This window comes from Manis javanica, chromosome 13 (genome assembly GCF_040802235.1).
Source record: "Manis javanica isolate MJ-LG chromosome 13, MJ_LKY, whole genome shotgun sequence".
Classification (NCBI taxonomy): Eukaryota; Metazoa; Chordata; class Mammalia; order Pholidota; family Manidae; genus Manis; species Manis javanica.
The window spans coordinates 97638490-97659292 of NC_133168.1; the positions used below are offsets into that span (position 1 = coordinate 97638490).

The following is a 20803-nucleotide window of genomic DNA, read 5'->3' on the forward strand; positions in this document are numbered from 1 at the left end:
GAGGCCACGGTACCCCCCAGGAGCTGCCCAATGTCCCAACCTGCACAGGCAGGGTCACACCAGACCTTCCTCCCTAGGGGCGTCCCCAGGAATACATGGATGACCCCTCCATCTCCTGGGGGCTGGTGTCACATGTGTCTGATGCACAGACTCAGAGATGGCAGAATGCCAACCAGGCTTGGCATGGAGCGTGGAACACCACGCAAGTCAGGCCTTGGTTCAGGCCTTGTGATCTTGGGCAGGTCAGTCCCCCGGTAGGCCATTTTCAGGTGTGCACCTTGAAGGGATGGCAATGGGAGGAGTTCCAGGTTGTGTCTCCTAGTGGCATCCACCTACCAAAGGTCCAGGCTGCTCTCAAACTAGGTGCTTTTCAGACCAATCAGTGAATGGGTCAGAGTAGCCCACTGGAAATGAGGTCTGTGCTGCCTCTGGAATCCGAGGTGGTCCACCAGGCTGCTGTGCCCTTTTATGTGTGTGTGTGCCGGGGGCGGGGAGAAGAGACCAGATGCAGCACCTCATTCACCACCTTAGAAGGGAGAGCTTGGCAGGCCCACACGATAGACTTCTAGAACGTTCTCTAAGACAAAAGGCCCCTGAAAAGTAACAGGAGATAAAGAATGACGTTGCATAATGATAAAGGGGTCAGTCCACCAAGAGGATATAACCATTACAAATGTATATGCACCCAATACTGGAGCACCAGCATATGTGAAACAAATACTAACGGAATTAAAGGAGGAAATAAAATGCAATGCATTCATTTTAGGAGACTTCAACACAGCACTCATTCCAAAGGATAGATCCACCAGACAGAAAATAAATAAGGACACAGAGGTGCTGAACAACACCCTAGAACAGATGGACCTAATAGACATCTACAGAACTCTATGTCCAAAAGCAATAGGATACACATTCTTCTCAAGTGCACATGGAACACTCTCCAGAATAGACCACATACTAGGCCACAAAAAGAGCCTCAGTAAATTCCAAAAGATTGAAATTCTACCAACCAACTCTTCAGGCCACAGAGGTATAAAACTAGAAATAAATTGTACAAAGATAACAAAAAGGCTCAGTAACACATGGAGGCTTAACAACATGCTCCTAAATCATCAATGGATCAATGACCAAGTTAAAATAGAGATGAAGCAATATATGGAAACAAATGACAGGAACACAAAGCCCCAGCTGCTGTGGGACGCAGCGAAAGCAGTCTCAAGAGGAAAGTATATAGCAATCCAGGCATATTTAAAGAAGGAAGAACAATCCCAAATGAATAGTCTCAAGTCAAAATTATCAAAATTGGAAAAAGAACAAATGAGGCCTAAAGTCAGCAGAAGGAGGGACATGATAAAGATCAGAGAAGAAATAAATAAAATCGAGAAGAATGAAACAAAAGGAAAAAACTCAGTGAAACCAAGAGCTGGTTCTTTGAGAAAATAAACAAAATAGATAATCAACACACATCAACAGAATCAGAAACGAGAAAGGAAAACTCATGACGGACCCCACAGAAATACAAAGAAATATTAGAGAATACTATGAAAACCTCTATGCCAAGAAGCAGGAAAACCTAGAAGAAATGGACAACTTCCTAGAAAAATACAACCTTCCGAGACTGGCCCAGAAAGAAACAGAAAATCTAAACAGACCAATTACCAGCAACGAAATTAAAGCGGTAATCAAAACGCTACCCAAGAACAAAACCCCTGGGCCAGATGGATTTACCTCGGAATTTTATCAGACATACAGAGAAGACATAATACCCATTCTCCTTAAAGTTTTCCAAAACAAAGAAGAGGAGGGAATACTCCCAAACTCATTCTATGAAGCCAACATCACCCTAATACCAAAACCAGGCAAAGACCCCACTAAAAAAGGAAACTACAGGCCAATATCCCTGATGAATGTAGATGCAAAAATACTCAACAAAGTATTAGCAAACCGAATTCAGAAATACATCAGAAGGCTCATACACCATGACCAAGTGGGATTCATCTCAGGGATGCAAGGATGGTACAACATTCGAAAATCCATCAACATCATCCACCACATCACCAAAAAGAAGGACAAAAACCACATGATCATCTCCATAGATGGTGAAAAAGCATTCGACAAAATTCAACATCCTTTCATGATAAAAACTCTGAACAAAATGGGTATATAGGGCAAGTACCTCAACATAATAAAGGCCATATGTGACAAACCCACGGCCAACGTCATACTGAACAGCGAGACGCTGAAAGCTTTTCCTGTGAGATCGGGGACAAGACAGGGATGCCCACTCGCCCCACTGTTATTCAACATAGTACTGGAGGTCCTAGCCACGGCAATCAGACAAAGCAAAGAAATACAAGGAACCCCAGATTGGTATAGAAGAAGCTAAACTGTCACTATTTGCAGATGACATGATCTTGTACATAAAAAACCCTAAGGATTCCACTCCAAAACTACTAGAACTAATACCAGAATTCTGCAAAGTTGCAGGATACAAAATTAAGACACAAAAATCTGTGGATTTCCTATACACTAACAATGAACTAATAGAAAGAGAAATCAGGAAAACAATTCCATTCACAATGGCATCAAAAAGAATAAAATACCTAGGAATAAACCTAACCAAGGAAGTGAAAGACGTATACCCTGAAAACTACAGGACACTCTTAAGAGAAATTAAAGAAGACACTAACAAATGGAAACTCATCCCATGCTCTTGGCTAGGAAGAATTAATATTGTCAAAATGGCCACCCTGCCCAAAGCAATATACAGACTCAATGCAGTCCCTATCAAATTACCAACAGCATTCTTCAACGAACTGGAAAAAGTAGTTCAAAAATTCATATGGAACCACCAAAGACCCCAAATAGCCAAAGCAATCCTGAGAAGGAAGAACAAAGTGGGGGAGATCTCGCTCCCCAACTTCAAGCTCTACTAAAAAGCCACAGCAATCAGGACAATTTGGTACTGGCACAAGAACAGAGCCACAGACCAGTGGATCAGAATAGAGAGTCCAGACATTAACCCAAACATATATGGTCAATTAATAGATGATAAAGGAGCCATGGACATACAATGGGGAAAAGACAGCCTCTTCAACAGTTGGTGCTGGCAAAGCTGGACAGCCACATGTAAGAGAATGAAACTGGAGCGTTGTCTAACCCCATACACAAAAGTAAATTCGAAATGGATCAAAGACCTGAATGTAAGTCATAAAACCATAAAACTCTTAGAAAAACACATAGGCAAAAATCTCATGGACATAAACATGAGCGACTTGTTCATGAACATATCTCCCCGGTAAGGGAAACAAAAGCAAAAATGAGTAAGTGAGACTCTATTAAGCTGAAGAGCTTCTGTACAGCAAAGGACACCGTCAATGGAACAAAAGGTATCCTGCAGTATGGGAGAATATATTCATGAGTGAGAAACCCGATAAAGGGTTGATATCCAAAATATATAAAGAGCTCACGCACCTCAACAAACACAAAGCAAATAATCCAATTAAAAAATGGGCAGGGGAGCTGAAGAGGCAGTTCTCCAAAGAAGAAATTCAGATGGCCGACAGACACCTGAAAAGACGCTCCACATCGCTTGTCATCAGAGAAATGCAAATTAAAAGCACAAGGAGATGTCACCTCACACCAGTAAGGATCGCCACCATCCAAAAGACAAACAGCAACAAATGTTGGCGAGGGTGTGGACAAAGGGGAACCCTCCTGCACTGCTGGTGGGAATGTAAATTAGTTCAAGCATTGTGGAAAGCAGTATGGAGGTTCCTCATAAAGCTCAAAATAGAAACACCATCTGACCCAGGAATTCCACTTCTAGGAATTTACCCTAAGAATACTGTAGCCCAGTGTGAAAAACACAGATGCACCCCTATGTTTATCGCAGCACTAGTCACAATAGCCAAGAAATGGAAGCAACCTAAATGTCCATCAGTTGGTGAATGGATAAAGAAGTGGGACATATACACAATGCAATATTGTTCAGCCGTAAGAAGACAACATATCCTGCCATTTGCAGCAACATGGATGGAGCTAGAGGGTATTATGCTCAGTGAACTAAGGCAGGAGGAGAAAGACAAGGACCAAATCATTTCACTCATATGTGGAGTATGAGAATCAGGAAAAACTGAAGGAACAAAACAGCAGCACAATCACAGAACCCAAGAATGGACCAGCAGTTACCAAAGAGAAGGGGACTGGGGAGGGCGGGTGGGAAGGGAGGTATAAGGGTGGAGAAAAAGAAAGGGGGCAGCATGATTAGCATGTATACTATGGGGGGGGGCATGGGGAGGGCTGTGCAACACAGAGAAGACAAGTAGTGATTTTACAGCATCTTACTATGCTGACGGAAAGTGAGTGTAATGGGGTTTGTGGGGGGGGGGAGACTTGGTGAAGGGGGAAGGAAGCCTAGTAAAGATAATGTTCTTTATGTAACTGTCGATTAATAATACCAAAATAAAACTTAAAAGAAAAAGGGAAGATCAAGAAGAAGGAAAAAAAGAATAAATGGTAAATGAAAGAAAAGAAAAAGGCCCCTGAATTTGTGTTCGTTTATTTCCCACCTTCTGACCCGTGACCGCTCTATCAGGGGGCTCAGACAGGGTGTGCTTCCTGATCCCTGGGTGCAGGCGTCGTGGTGCCGTCAATGGGATGGGCCAGCGGGACGGCTTCTGGAAGGGAAAGGACAGGAAGGTTCCTTCTGACGGAATGACAACCTCGGTCTGGAGATGCGATGCACTGCTGAGATACTTTTCTCCCCCTGTCGGCTGAAAGGATGGAGGAGGAGGCGCAGCGGGGCAGGAGGGGCTGCAGCGGCGGGGCAGGAGGGGCTGCAGCGGCGGGGCAGGAGGGGCTGCAGCGGCGGGGCAGGAGGGGCTGCAGCGGCGGGGCAGGAGGGGGAGGAGGAGCATCGACACTGAGCAGCGGCCGCGGGGCTGGAGGAGGAGGCGCCGCAGCAGCGGGGCTGGACGGGGAGCAGCGGCGGGCCAAGGAAAGCAGCTTTGTTCGGAGAGCCAGCCGACCAAGAAGACGGGGCACTCGTGTCTTAAAGCCCCACCTTAACTAAGGGTTGTTTGCGAGCTGCTTCTGTGCTCACGGGAGGGGGAACGGGAGGGGGAGCAGGTTTGGGTGTGAGAAGCCTGCAGACATCTGGGTGCCAGCGAGGCTCCACGGAGAGCTGAGCAACTCTGTGTCCTTGCTTAGGTGACTCTTGCCGACTTAGATCTGGTCGGATGCTCCTAAAACTCCTTGACAAGACAGTCATTATTTTGATACATAATTTCCGTATGTCCTGTGGGAGGCAAGCTTCAGGTAAGGGGCTGTTGACAGAAATCTCACCCTGTCAGCCGAATTGCTTTGAAGGATCAACAAGCCTGTGTGCAGGGCTGCAGCCTGAGCAGAAGCCCTTCGTCCTTTCTCCTTTTGGCCCAAAGGTTAAGGCAGCAGAGGAGACGAATACAGCGTGGAGGCACAGGGGGCCGCATTGTCACTCGGTTGCGCAAATACGATTTCACGAATTAGTGGTTTTGTTTTCTTTTGAGTAAATTCCCTGAAGTGGAATTACTGGGTTGTGTGGTATTTCTATTCCAGATTTTTGAGGAATCTAAATACTGTTTCCCATAGAGGCTGCGCCAGTTTACGCTCCCACCAGCAGCGCCCAAGGGTTCCCTTTTCTCCACACCCTCACCAACACTTGTTATTTTCTTGTCTTTTGGATGGTGGCCATTCATTCTGACTGGTGTGAAAGTGATACGTCAGCGCAGCTTTGATTTGCGTTCCCCTGAAGATGAGCCACGTGCAGCATCCTTTCATGTGTCGGTTGGCCATCTGTATGTCTTCTTTGGAAAAATGTCTATTCCGGACCCCTGGCCGTTTTTCAATAGGATTATTTGTTGTTATTTTGGTGTTGAGTTGTATGAGTTCCTTCCATATTGGTAAATATTAGCCCTTTGTCATTTGCAAATATGTCCTTCCATACAGTAAGTTACCTTTTCATTTTGTTGTTGAGGAAACATTTCTTTAAGGCTCTATTGAGATATTATAATTCATATACCAGATGGTTTGCTTAAAGTATACAGTGCAATGGATATTGGTGTATTTACAGAGTTGCACAGTCACCGTCAATATCTAATTTTAGGACTTGATCACCCCCAAAACAAATCCAATCCGGCTTACTGGTCTACCCCAGTTCCTCTCCCCACCTCCCCACGTCCTCTCTGTCCATAAGATACGGCTGCTCTCGACATTTCATATAATGGAGCCTTACAATCTGGGGTCCTTGAAGCATGGTTTCTTTCACTTAACATGATGCTTTCAAGGTTCGTCCAACTTGGAGCACATGTCAGTACTTCCTTCCCTTTTATTGCTGAATAATATTACATTGTATGGCTGTCCTGCATTTCAAGTCACCATTTGAATAAATGTTTGGGTTGTTTGGACTCTTTGGCTACTGTGAATGAACAGCCCTGTGCAAGTGTTTGTGTGGATGTATGTTTTCATTTTTCTTGGGTATATCCTTAGGAGTTGCTGGGTCACATGGTAGCTCTGCGTTTAACCTTAAGAAACTGTCAAGCCATTTTCCAAAGTGGCTGCACCATTTCACGTCTCTGCTAGCAATTTATGGGGGTCACAGTTTCTCCTATCCTCGCCACTGTCTCTTTTTGATATAGCCACCCTACAATAGGTGACACCTACGATGTGAGCTGTCATCTCGTAGTGGGGAAGTGTACTCTTAACAGTTGTTTCCCCATTATAAAATATTATGCGGACAATCTGGAATAATCTGAAAAGTTACTTTAATATATTTATATATTTATTTATAGGCTTTGTTATGCATATTGTTAAAGGTTTACACAACACACAGTCTTAAAAATAAAGGTAAAAAACTTTTGACATTTCATCATAAACGTGTTATCTTTCTGTCAACTCTTCCTACACATCATTTAAAATAGTCAACATTCTCGGGTGTGGATATATCGTATTAAGTTAACCATTCTGTTTTTCTCTGACATTTAGCTGGCTCTCAGGATTTGATATGAGACCTGCTTTACATTTTCGTGTAGAATTGTTTTTGCTTATTCCAAAAAGCATCAAGATTTTCCTGAATTTTGGGAAAACCCAAGGTTGTCCCCACGGGCTGCTGCTCCTTTCTTCCTGCAGCCTGCGTAGGTGAGCCATCTGCTCGAGTGGTCAGCTGCCCGTGCTGACTCTTCTGACCTTCAGACTCATGAATTCAAATTCTTGTTAACACATTACCGACCTTGGTTACTCACAAGTATCTCAAACCTAAAATCTTCCAAACTTAGTCCATTATCTTCCTCTGCCCACAGTATCTTACCAGTATCGGTACCTGTCCCCCAGCCATCCCAGGGCCAGGGGACGCCTTCCCCTTCCGTCCTGCGCATAGCGAGTCAGGCCCAGTTCCAGTGACTTTGCTCTTTCTCACGTCTGTGTCTCCTCTCAGTTCTCACCACCACACTGGGTTCCCAAGCCCTCACCGTCTCTCCCCTAAGCTGTGCAGTGGCCTCCTACTTGACCCCCAAGCCTTCAGTGCCTCCCACTTAAATTCTTCCCCCTCACTAGTGTAGATGACCTACCTATCAGAAAGTGATCATATTTCGCTGCTCAGAACCCTTCTCTGACCCTGTATGGCCAATGAAATAGAGTCTGTACTTCTTAATAAGGTGCACGGGGCTCTTTGGCACCTTGTGCTTGTGCCTTCTCTAGGGTAAAAATAGCAAACTAAGAATATAGGCATTCTTCAGTGAGATCACTTAAAGTTCCAGAAGCCAGGAGTAACTGGCCTGGAATGCTTGAGTATTCCCCAGACAAAGGAAGGTCTCTCGGCACACCCTTGTCTTGATTGTGTTTAGTGAATCATGTCATGGTGAGACTCACGTAGCCTGCTTAAAGGCCCAGCTTATTTTTTTACCTGTACCTATGTGCTCTTTCTCCTCCTCCATCCCCGTATATGCAAGTAATTTTCGGACTGGACATTTCACGTAGCACGCCAGCCCAGCCATCGCAGCACAGTAAGACAGGAGAGAGTCGATCTTAAAGCTAAGATTGCATTTCAAAGCCCAGGAAGTGAAGAAGTAAGAGTTTTAATGTCCTGCCGATCGATTTCAACCCCGGGCAAGTTCGCTATGGATTCAATGTGATCAAAGCAATGACAGTAAACCGTTCTCGGGGTGGAAGGGCTATACCCAACTTTATTTCCACCGTGGCAGGTCAATCCCTAACATGCCATCCAATGAGAGCGAGTCTGCATGCAGCAAGCCGGTCTCTGCCCCTGGGCCTCTCTGCCTGCACAGCCGTCCTGCAGACATCCTCTAGGCCTCTGACCTCAGCGCTGCCACCACTCCAGCATCTGCTCTGCTCTCCTGCAGGCTCGCAGCCGTGTCACCGTGTCACCCACAGCACTGGGTGGGAGCACTTTTATATAGAGTCAGCAGCAACCGATTGCCCACATGAGTAGTGAGCTAGCCGACTAGGCCCAGGTGAGAATCCTGGCCCCATGAATTTTCATTTTATCCACAGTTAGCATACTCTTCAGCGAACATACAGTAACTCAGCCCACCTTGGAGGCAGGGAAGGCAGTCTTAATTGATATGCTCCCCAACCAGGAAGCTGCTATTGTGGAGGGAATCCGAGCAGTGCATTTCTTGTGTTAAGCTAATTTTGCAGAATTACCCAGAGGACTGATAAGAAACTTCATGTCTCATCTTGAGACAACTTAACAAGTCCACACCCCTAGCCCTCTGTCATATTCCTGAAAAATCCTTAAAACGGGGAACCCTCACCCTTTCAGTGTGCCTCTCTCTGAGGTAGCCCACAGTCCCCTCTCTCTGAGGGCACACTTTTTCTCTTTAAATAAAACCTTTACTCTCCTTCACTACTGTGTCTCTGCCCCTCAGTTCTTTGCTGCGGCGGGGCAAGGGGACAAGAACCCAGGAGAACACACAAGCCCTCCTAACAGGAGTCCCAGCCCAGGGAAGGGGTGGGGGAAGGGGAATGCTGGGAGGGTGGGGGGAGAGGGGTGCGAGCATGGGAGCAGAGAACTTGAGGAGTGTGGAAGGGAAGCCTGGAGGAGGAACTCGGAGGGAATGGCAGCTGGGGAGGGAAGCCACGGGGCCTGAGTGCTGGCGAGGCAGGGACCGTGGGTGCAGACAGAGCCGGGTGAGGGCCTCCGGAATAAAACCCCTACTGAAACTCCGTATCAGACAATTAAGCAAAGTCAGTCACATTCATTCTCTGAAGTAATATAAGCGTTGTTGTGTGAGATTAAATAAAACTAAGAAGCCAGGAGTGACTTGGCCTGAAATGTTTGAATATCCCCCACATACGAAAAGACCGCAGCATCGCCCATTTCTTCACTGTGTCCATTGAATGAGGCTGTTGTAAAATGTACCGTAGCCTGCTCAAAGGCCCGGCTCATTTTCTTTAACTACCCAGATGCTGCTTTTCTTCCTCTAGCCCTAACCAAATGATGTGCAATGTAGGCAAGTAGGAAAGTTAAGTGTGTCTTCAAAGATAAGCATTTGGGGACCATTCAGCAGGTCTGCATCCCTGGCCCTTTGTCTCTCACCTGCCTCTACATCCCCTAGACAGTGCATCACCCCGGGGCTCTCTTGTCCCCTCCGGGCAGGGACAAGCCAGGAGCTCTGTCCTCTGCGTTATCTGTAAATAGAAGCCTCGCCCATGCTCTCCTTCCTTGAGTGTTTGCAAAGTTCATTCTCTGAGCCTGAGAACAAGAACACCAGCATGAGCTTCTCTGAAGAGCCCGAAGACGGGGATGCCCCAGAGCCCGTGCCTGGGTGCAGAGAAGCGCACCAGGGCCCAGAGGGCCCAGGCACCTCCCCAGCACACGCCGGGTGGAGAAGGTGGGCTGCAGCCCACAGTCAGGGTGGCCACGCCGCCGTGTGATCCTGGTGTCCCTGCACCAGCGGTCTAGGCTGTAACGCACAGACCCTGGGCAGGACGGACCGCTGGCCCAGTGACCACCCAGCAGGCCCAGGGCTGCTGCTTTGTTTCTGGGCCCAGAGCTCTTCTGTGTCAGGTTGAGGCTGGTGGGCCGTGCAGGATGACAGGTCTGACCTGGGCACCTGCCTTGCTAGGGGCCCGTCTGCGTCCTCCTGCCCATACTTCCCTCCCTATGTGGCTGGGGAGCCTGAGGTCATCCCTGGGACCACCGTGCAGGCAGATGGCTCTGAGGGTACTGTGGGCAGGACCAGGGAAAGGAGGTTGGCCTGGGTGTCCCGATTTTACCTCCTGTCACCTGTTCACCTGAGGTTGTCAGTAGGACCCACGCCCGCTTCCCCAGTGCCCAATCTGTGGCTCCACCTGCAGCATAAGGCCTGGAGACTGTCTCCAGCCTGGAGCCCCCCAAAGGGGTGCTTATGATGATCCTGGAACTCCCCTCTAGGCCAGGCCTCCCCTCCTGGGAGGGTGAACACATCCTGAGAGCCCTGGGGGAGCGTGTGGGGAGAATCAGAGCCAAGTGCCTCCGCTCAGCCCCCCCAGCCATTTGTCACAGATTTCAGGCCACTCAGCCAGGACCCAGGAGCGGGACACCAGGGGCCTCATATCAGCCTGGCCTGGGGATGGGTGGCTGAGGGGCACCATGGGGGAGGACTGGGTACTGGGGAGTTTTGGGGGGTGCTGTGAGTTGTGAAGCGTCTAGAAATTGGGCTCAGAGAAAGCCCCCCCAATGGAAGGCACGCACCTCCTGAAGGTGCATTCAGAGTCCAAGTTCAATGTTTTTGGCAACGGAATTTCTGGAACGTGTGGGGCAGCTGTGTCTCATCAATGGTACACAGCTAGACTGGTGGCCTGCAGCCCTGGGATCTACTTGGGTTACTTGGGCATTGGTGTCCCAGACGTGAGTAGACACCCCGGGGCTTGTAATCAATAGATTTTCATGTCTGATCATAATCTATAGGTGACAGGCAGTAAGGCCCAGGTTCTTTTTGGGCAGCCCTCCCCAGTGCTGCCAAGGTGTGCCTGCCTGGGGCTTAGAGCGCTCCGCTCTTCCTGAGCACCTAATGAGGGAGGACAGCGGATGAAATGCAACCTGGCGGTGGTCAGGGCGCCCCTGCGTCAGAGAGTTTGAGGGCCTGGGTGGGTCGGGGGGCACACGATGTCTGCCTGTGGGGCAGAGCTTTGAGAAGAAAGAGCAGTGTGGGGGCAGTCCTCTCACTGACTGCATCCCACCTGCACAGGGGTGACCCCCAGGGACAACATCCACATCACACTGCCCTCAGGGAGGCTATTTCTTTTCTTTTTTTTTATTATTAAGGTATTATTGATATACACTCTTATGAAGATTTCACATGAAAATTCAGTGGTGGGCAGCAAGGGCCAGGGCCTCCCCTGCTCTGTTGGCCAGCTGCCCCTCTGAGCAACAGGCCTCCCCTGAAGGGAGGGGCCGGGGCTGTGTCCATACACTGGGCACCCAGAGGATCTGCCCACTGCAGCAGAGGATGGGACAGGCTCCTGACGTCCCTGCCCCTGGAGCCGCAGCTGCATGCATGGATGGTGCTGGCAGCTACGGCCACATGGCTTCTCTGTGGGTTCCGATGACGGGCTGTGCCCAGAGCCCCGTGCCTGGGCCCAGAGCAGCCCTCCCCCCGTGCTTCCAAGTTTTGTATCCTGCTACTTTGCTGAATTCAGGTATTAGTTCTCGTAGTGTTGGAGTGGATTCTTTAGGGTTTTTTATGTACTATATCATGTCGTCTGCATTCAGGGACAGTTTGACTCCCTTACCAATCTGGATGCCTTTTATTTCTTTGCGCTTTCTGATTGCTGTGCCAAGGACCTGCAGTACTGTGTTGATGAAAAGTGGGGAGGGTGGGCATCCCTGTCTTGTTTCAGATCTCAGAGGAAAGGCTCTCAGCTTCTTGCTGTCAATATGATGTTGGCTGTGCGCTTGTCATCTATGGCCTTTATTATGTTGAGGTGCTTGCCCTCTGTGCCCATTTTGTTGAGAGGTTTTATCATGAATAGGTGTTGAATTTTGTCAAATGCTTTCTTGGCATCCATGGAGATGATCATCCTGTTTTTGTCCTTCTTTCTGTTGATATGGATGATGATGCTGGGTTTTCTAATACTGTACCAATCCTTGCTTCCCCGCAATAAATCCTACTTGATCATGATGGATGGTCTTCTGGATGCATTTTTGAAGTCGGTTTGCTAGTATTTCGTTGAGAATTTTTGCATCTGTGTTCATCAGCTGGGCTCATAGAATGCGTTTGGAAGTATTCCTTCCTTTTCTACATTTTGGAAGACTTTGAGGAGAATAAATAGGTATTATTAGTTCTTCACTAAATGTTTGGTAAAATTCAGTGGTGAAGCCCTCTATTCCGGGGGTTTTGTCCTGAGGTACTTTTATTATTACAAATTCAGTTTTGTTGCCAGTAACTGGTCTGTTCAGATCTTCTGTTTCTCTCTGGGTCAGCCTTGGAAGGTTGTGCTTTTGGAGAACGTTGTCCATTTCTCCTAGGTTATCCAGTTTGTTAGCATATAGTTTTTCATAGTATTCTCTAGTACTTCTTTGTATCTCTGTGGTGTCCGTAGTGATTTTTCCTTTGTCATTTTTGATTCTGTTTATGCATGTCGACTCTTATTTTCTTGATAAGTCTGGCTAGGGTTTTATCTAGTTTGCTTATGTTCTCGAAGAGCCAGCTCCTGCTTTCATTGATTCTTTCTATTGTTTTATTCTTCTCGATTTAATTTCTGTTGTAATCTTTATTATGTCCCTCCCTCTACTGACTTTGGGCCTCATTTGTTCTTCTTTTTCTAGTTTGGTTAATGGTGAGTTTCAACTGTTCATATTGGATTGTTCTTTTTCCTGAGGTAGGCCTGTATTGCCATGTACTTCCCTCTTACACCGCCTTGTCTGTGTCCCACAGGTTTTGTGTTGTTGAATTATTGTCATTTGTCTCCATATATTGCTTGATCTCTGTTTTTATTAGGTCATTGATCCGTTGGTTATTTAGAAGCATGTTGTTAAGTCTCCATGTGTGTGTAGGCTTTTTCATTTTCTTTACGTAATTTATTTCTAGTTTCATACCCTTGTTGTGTGAGAATCTGGGAGGTACAATTTCAATCTTTTTGAATTTCCTGAGGCTCTTTTTGTGGCCGAGTATATGATCTATTCTTGAAAATGTTCCATGTGCCGCACTTGAGAAGAATGTGTATCCTGTTTGCTGTTGGGTGGAGAGTTCTGTAGACGTCCAGTAGGTCCATCTGTTGTAATGTGTTGTTCCATGGCTCTGTCTCCTGATATTCTGTCTAGTTGATCTGTCCCTTGGAGTGAGTGGACTGTTGAGGTCTCCTATAGTGAATGCATTGCATTCTAGTTCCCCTTTGAATTCTGTATTTGTTTCACATATGTAAGTGATACTGTGTTGGGTGCATAGATATTTATGATGCGTATATCCTCTTGTTGGATTGACCCCTTTATCATCACGTAATGTCCTTCTTTGTCTCTTGTGGGTTTCTTTGTTTTGAAGTGTATTCTGTCTGATAAAAGTACTGCAACCCCTGCTTTTTTGTCCCTATAGGATGCTTGAAATACCTTTTCCCATCCATTCACTTTTAGTCTTTGTATGTCTTTGGGTTTGAAGTGAGTCTCTTGTAGGCAGCATATAGTTGGGTCTTGTTTTTTTATCCATTCAGTGACTCTGTGTCTTTTGATTGGTGCATTGAGACCATTTTCATTTAAGGTGGTTATCGGTAGGTATGTCCTCATTGCCATTGCAAGCTTTTGATTCGTGGTTACCAAAGGTTCAAGGGTAACTTCCTTACTAAGAGCCTAACTTAACTCACTTATTGTGCTATGACAAACACAATATAAAGGTCTTTTTTTCCTCCCTTTTTTTCTTCTCCATTCTTTATATGTTATGTATCATATTCTGGACTCTCTGTCCATCCCTTTTTATTACCTCTGGTGACAGTTATTTAACCCTGAGAACACTTCCATCTGTAGCAGTCCCTCCAAAATACACTGTAGGGATGGTTTGTGGGAGCTAAATTCTCTCAGGTTTTTCTTATCCGGAAATTGTTTAATCCCTCCCTCAAATTTACATGATAGTCTGGCTGGATAAAGTATTCTTGGTTCGAGGCCCTTCTGCTTCGTTGTATTAAATGTACCATGCCACACCCTTCGGGCCTGTGAGGTTTGTGCTGAGAAGTCTGATGACAGCCTGATGGGTTTTCCTTTGTATGTGATCTAAATTCTCTCTCTGGCTGCTTTTAATAGTCTGTCGTTATCCTTGATCTTTTCCATTTTAATTATTATATGTCTTGGTGTTATCCTCCTTGGGTCCCTTGTGTTGGGAGATCTGTGCACCTCCGTGGCCTCAGAGACTATGTCCTTCCTGAGATTGGGGAAGCTTTCAGCAATTACCTCCTGAAAGACACTTTCCACCCATTTTTCTCTTCTTCTTCTTCTACTACCCCTGTAATATGAATATTGTTCCGTTTGGATTGGTCACACATTTCTCTCAGTATTCTCTCATTCCTAGAGATCCTTTTTTCTCTCTGTTCCTCAGCTTCTTTGTATTTCCCTTCCCTAATTTCTCTTTGATTCATCATCTCCTCCACCGTATCCAACCTGCTTTTAATACCCTCTGTTGTGCTCTTCAACGATTGGAGCTCCTTCCTAAATTTGTTACTGAGTTCTTGAATATTTATCTGTACCTCCATGAACATGTTTATGATTTTCACTCTGAAATCTCTTTCAGGAAGATTTATTAATTCAGTCTCACTCGATCCTTTCTCTGGTGTTGAGAGTTTGCTTTGAACGAGGTTCTTTTGAGGTTTCATGTTTGTATGTTTCGGGGTTCTCAGGTGAGTGATGCTGGTGCCTTGGGGGAGGACAGAGCTGTTTCCTGTTTCCCGGCTGCTATCCCTGTCTCCACGGCCAGAACCAGTGGCCGCACACACAGGTGTCAGCCTCTGTGCTTTGTGTTTGTAGCTGCTGTAGGTGGGACGTCCGTCTGGCTGGCCTGATGCCAGGGCAGGGGCAGCCAGTTTGCGAGCCAGGTACAGTCTAGCCAGGAGGAAGACACAGCAGGCTGCATATCAGCGTGGGGGTCCTCGGAGCTGCGTGGCCAGCCAGGCGGATGTAGCGCCTGAAGATCGTTTTGAGTTCCCAACCTGCTGGGCAGAGTGCACCCGCCCAATTCTGTCTACCTGTCCTTTCTCCTGAGCAGTAAGCTCTGTGCAGTCCTTGCCCCTTCAGCAGCCCTCTTGCTTTTAGGAAGTTTTTGAGACTGCCCTCCCAGAGCAGCCGGATATGAATCCCTGTTCTCCACAAGCAGCGGGAATCTCCATCTCTCCAGGTATTCCAGCCCCGCTAATCACCAGAGCACCATGCAATGTAGGTTTGTGCTCCGAGCAGATCTCCAGAGCTGGGTGTTCAGCAGTGCCAGGCGTCCACTCCGTCCCTGGTCTGGGTCTCTTCCTCCCGCCGATGCGCTGGGGTGGGGGAAGGGCTCGAGTCCCGCCGGGTCACAGCTCTGGTACCTTACCCTGTTCCGCGAGATCTGCTCTTTTGTCTAGGTGTGTGCAGTCTGCGTAGCCTTCTTTCCTGTTATTCTTTCAGGCTGAGTTGCATGAATTATATTTTCATATTATATGTGGTTTTGGGAGGAGGTCTCTGTCTCACCTCTCACCCCGCCGTCTTTAATCCACAGGGAGGCTGTTTCTTAGGGATGAGGGGTGGAAGTTGCTCAGGGCCGCCCCTGGGAACCTGTGACCGCTGGCCACCCCTGCATCCTCAGATGCCTCCTCTGGGCTCCCAGGGGGTGGTGGTTCCGTGCAGCACTGCGCCGTGTCTGTGTCCATCCCAGGAATGTCCAGGCCTGGTGAGGACGGCCCCACCTTTTCCTGGAACCGTGTGGCTACAACTCGGTGGCTGATGGCACCCAGGCAGCAGGTAGTGTTGACAACACGGGAGGCCACGTGCACAAGTGGTGACACCCTCCGCGTGGTGGGGCAGCTCGCCTCTGTCCAGCGGGCCACGAGCAGAGGGGACGACCCAGCAGGAAGGAGGCCAGATTGGCTGCAGCTACGTACGGGTCCTTGGGGTGCAGCGGCAGCCTGGGGAGCTGCCCGGGTCTGCCGACCGACGGAGGAGGTGCCAGAGGACCTGCCGCAGCAGAGGCTGAGGATGAGCAGGGGCAGGAAGAGGAGCAGGAAGCAGGCTAGGGCCTGGGAGTGCCGGGTGCCGCCTGCCCGAAGGGGGAGCTCTCGTCCGCACGCAGCCAGGGCACCACCAGGGCTGCGGGCCCGAGGACGGCAGCTGCAGGGCCACACAGGTGCACAGAAGAGGCAGGTTATCCCGGGTTCCCCCCGTTATCCTGCTTCCATCCCGTCCCCACTGCCCTCTGGGCCCCTGGTCCTGCACGGAGGGTCCTGTCAATCACAAGCACCCGGGGCGTCCCTGTCACGGGGAGTCTCCTGAGCGTCACCTAGTCACAGAGGAGGAGGCTGGGTCCCAGAGGGAGAGGGGAACCATCCTTCAGTCTGACAGGACTGGTCGGCCGTGGAGCTGGGGCCCCAGCCCCATTGATCTTTAGGACGCCCCCACACCCCATGTGGCCCGAAGCTTCCCTGAGGCTGTGGAGCAGCCCACCCCCTGCCGATCGCCCCCGCCCAGAATACTCACCTGGCCCTGGCCAGGAAGTTTAAATGTTGTGGCGCCTGAAGAGCTGCGACAGCCCCTTTCTGCCGGCCCTCTGGCCCTCTGGCTCCAGCTGGCAGGACAGGATGTAGCTGCAGGACAGAGGGACACCTGTGAGCCCCTGGAGGCACACGTCAGGGTCCCTTCTCCCAGAGCCTGCGGGCAGCTGCAGCCCACGCCTGACTCCGGCCGGCCTCACCTCTGCTGCTCATCCAGGGGCTCCACAGCCTTGAGAAAGGACTGGAAGCGCTCATCGGGATCCAGGTCGTACTTCCTGGCTGCGTACCTTTGCATCCCGATCTCATATAGGATGGAAATAACCTGGGGCAGAGAAAGGACAGGATGCAGACGAGGAGGGTGGTGAGGAGTGGGGGCACTGGGATGGTCCCGGATCTTTGCTCACACGGAAACCCGCCTTCCCTCCAATGCCATCCAGCCCTGCCTGTTCCCACTGTTGGCCCTCTAGCTCCTCCTCCAGGAAGGCGGCCTTGATGCCGCCCCCACCCCCCCAGCTGACAACGCCTTCAGTGTCCTCAGCTCTGTGTGGCTTAACTCTCTCAAGACACGTTAGACCCAGGGTATGGGGTGGAGAAGGTCCCACCCAGGGGATCCTGACGCCGTCCCTCACCTTTTATGGCTGGGCACTCAACTCTTATGTTATAGAATCACCATGGAAGGCAGCAAGGCAGCCAAAGTGCATCGGAAGCAGCCCCCTGAGCCCAGAATGAGGCTGGAACGTCCCCACCGTTTCTCAAGGTGGAGGACCTCCAGGGCCCTCCAAGGGGCAGGCCTGCCCAGAAACAGCACCCGGTCCTGGCCCGGGATCGGGCCTACCGAGAGGCGGGGAGTGGACTGGGGAGCTGAGGCCAAGCTTCCCACGCAACTCTCCGTGATGGCAGACAGGGAGACGGGGCCTCAGGCGGGCAGGCACTGCCAGCCCCTTGATGTGCTTCCTGCCCTGATGGAGCAACACGCCTCCCCCTGGGCAGGGCTTGAGGGGGAGGACAGTCCTGCCCAGATGCTGCCCCTCTAGCCCTCAGCCCTGCCTGCCCTGGGGCCAGGACCGGGGCTTATGTGGGTCCTCTAGTAGAGGTCCAGCTTCTGGGGTGGACGGAAGACTCTCAGAAGTAGTAGGGGCCGGTACAGAGAGGTGTGGGCTCACTGGGGCTCTCTCCTCCCCAAAGCTCACCATCCTGACCCCCTGTGCCCCGCTGGGCTCACTTACTTCATCATTATGTTCCGTAAGTTGCTCCATGGGCACGTCATCCAGAATATATCCGAGGAAGGGGACCATGCCCTGTGCCACGGGGGTGGGGAGGTGATGAGTCCCTGCCTACCTCAGGGGCGCCTACAGAGCTTCTCCTTAACCCCACACCCGCAGCCCTGCCTACCTTGGACCACCCTGTGCTGCCTCCCTCCCCTCCCTTCACCCTGCGCTCCTCTCCCGGTCCCTCCCAGGGCTGGCTTTTGGCCAATCCCAGGACCTGTGGTCCCTGCACCTGTCCTCCAACTACTCCCTATACACAGCTGCTATCGTCCTCCTGGTCACCCCAGTGCTGGCAGCTCAGGGCTGGTGGCACCAGGCCACGCCACTCTCACCTGAGTCTCCTGGTAGTCGGGTGTCCTCTGGTCCCACTGCCATCGCGTCAACAGGCGCTTCGCCTCCTGCAAGGTCCAGGACACTCAGGTGCTCGTGCTCCCCTCCCACGTGGCCTCCCACCACCAGGCCTTGGTTGATGGATGCCTGGCGCGCGTCCCCTGGCTCCTATGCTGTCCCCACCTCCAGCAGGCTCTCAGCCTAGAGCGACCCCAGCTCCGGCACACACTCATCCTCTCTTGTGTGTCCTTGAGCCGTGGCCAGCCGCCCTGTGAGGCTTCCTCACCTGCAGAGTGTGTGGGGAGATCCCTGCCTCCCAGGGTGCCCTGAGCACCCACTGTCACCTGGCTATCACCACGGCTCCCCTCACACGACAAGGTGGGATGGGCACCAAACTGAAGCCCATCTTGTGCTCCCTGGACCTCGCTCACCTGGCAGGTCCGCACCCCAGGGTAACGGTCTGAGGGGACCCAGGGAGACGCCGACCTTGCTCAGCCACAGGACCCACCCCTGCTTCCAACGCCGCCCCAGCCGCAGCCCTGACCCGGGCCCTGTCCTCTGGGTCCTCACTGGATGCCAGTCCCCCAGTCAAGTGGGGCCAGGCAGGGAGACAGAAGAGGCCCTTGGGGGCCTGGGGGACCCTACTTCCCCCATCAGCGACCCCCTCTCACCCCGCACACCTCAAGTGTGCCCCCAGGCTGGGCCCCCACACGGCAGAGGACTTGCCCCAAGGACCCCTCCCTTCCAGACCTCTAGCTGCCATTTACCTCGTGGAACCACTGCCGATCAGCCTTCTTGTCCTTCTTTTTAAGTTTTTTAAATATGTAGGCGCTCTTCCTAAGGGGCGGGGAGAGGAGGAGGGGACATGTGGCCAGCAGGTGGGGAGTCTGGGGGCAGACCCGTTTTCCTGGGACCCCAGATATCAACTGTCCTGCAGGAGGCTTTCCAGCAAAGCCCTGAGCCCTGGGGACTCCGTGGCCTGGGGAGGGGGCTGCGTGTTTCCACCCGGGGCCTCCATTCCCAGTTCTCCCTGGGGCGAATCTGCTTTGGGCCAGGTCGCTGTCCTTGGGGCAGAGACCTCCTGCTGCAGAACTGCATGGTGAGATCTCCCGTTGGCTTCACCCCACACCTGACATTGTGGGAAACTGATTCCTCCAGGGGTATCGCTGTCCTAACCCACAGGGCCTCCAAGAGCCCGCCATCCCTGTCCCTAGGCTCTGCCGCCTCCCAGGGAGTCCCCGCCGACTGAGGGGACACTCCCAGACCTAGGGGTATCCGTGTCCCCACAGGTGCCCTGGTCCCGGGGACAGGACTACCCACCAGGAAACATGTCCCCAGGTCCTTTTCAGACGACCTACAGGAGGGCACTGCAGGGCCAGGAGAATCGCGTGGAGGGATGCAAAATTCAGGAAGGTCTCACACTCCTGGGAGAGAAGACAGAGGTGAGAGCGTGGCCTGCTTCTCTGCTCTGTCCCCCCATGAACTCCTGTCCTTAAGCCCAGCACACCTGGTACCTGGTGAGCCGCCCTCCTGGGTGGAGGACTGTAGCTCAACCCAAGGAAGGGGCAGGGATGGCTGTCCCCCCCTGGGGCCTGCGAGTCCATATCAGCACGACCCTGGCAGGAGGGCCCAGGGACCGTCCAGGGCAGACCGCAGGCACTCATCATGAGAGTTGGGGAACGGGGGGAGCAGTTTCCAAAACGCCAGGATGGACCCCGGGGGCCGTCCCATGACTCACCTTGGCCACCCGAATCCAGAACTCCACAACTCGGGCCCTGTCCCGGGCCATCATGCTCGGGGTCCCGAGGCAGCAGGTGGTGACCAACCTAACCGTGGCTTCAAACTGCTTCATGACCTTATTGATGATGGGGGCCACGTGCTCAATGCTTGCCTTCTCTGGCTGGTACCTTCTTCCCATCTGTGGCTTGTATGCAACGTAGGCCTCGCATTCATAACGGGTGACCTTGTTGAACAGCTCCTGGGGATGACAAGGGGTGTCATCCGGATGTGCCCCTGGTGCCGCTGTGCCAGGCAGCCACCGGTCGGAGCTGGAGCCTAGGCAGCTGGGGGTGTGCTGTGAGCCTTGTGGCCATCCGGGCTTTGCAGCCCGTCCACTGAGGCGCCCAGGACCAGATGCACAGGACCCCACAGTGGTGGGGAATGCTTGGGCTCTGCTCGCAGGCACCCTCGCTTACCTCCTTCCTGCAGCAGAAGGCACCTCACCCTGACATCCTGGGGCATCTGCCTCCCATTCTGCCACCCCATGTATCCCGGTACCCACACAGGTGCAGTTTCCCCCAAAACAACTTCACCCAGGGCCTTCGGTGGTGTCTGTGTCTCCCACGCCATCAGGTCCATGGCAGGGGCCTCTGAAGTGTGGAGGCTGTGGAGGCCTGACAAGCCAATGGCCCGAGGACCTAAGGCCCTTGCAGCACCTCCCTGAGCACCCCTCCCCTGCCCTGCCCCTCCCAGCGCGGCCAGGCCCTGCCCACCTTCCCTCCACTACTCCT

General features: G+C 51.2%; 1 protein-coding gene across 1 annotated transcript; it reads right to left on the reverse strand.

Annotated features, from left to right (window-relative positions):
- Positions 1 to 15696: 15696 nt before the first annotated feature.
- Positions 15697 to 20608, reverse strand: LOC140845435 (ral-GDS-related protein-like). The gene is made up of 7 exons (XM_073219514.1): positions 20032 to 20608; positions 19614 to 19717; positions 19061 to 19130; positions 18296 to 18361; positions 17922 to 17993; positions 16896 to 17017; positions 15697 to 16162 (listed from the first exon to the last, which is right to left on the reverse strand). Exons 1-7 carry the CDS (start codon positions 20209 to 20211, stop codon positions 15697 to 15699), a joined length of 1080 nt encoding a protein of 359 aa, XP_073075615.1. The 5' UTR covers positions 20212 to 20608.
- Positions 20609 to 20803: the final 195 nt, after the last annotated feature.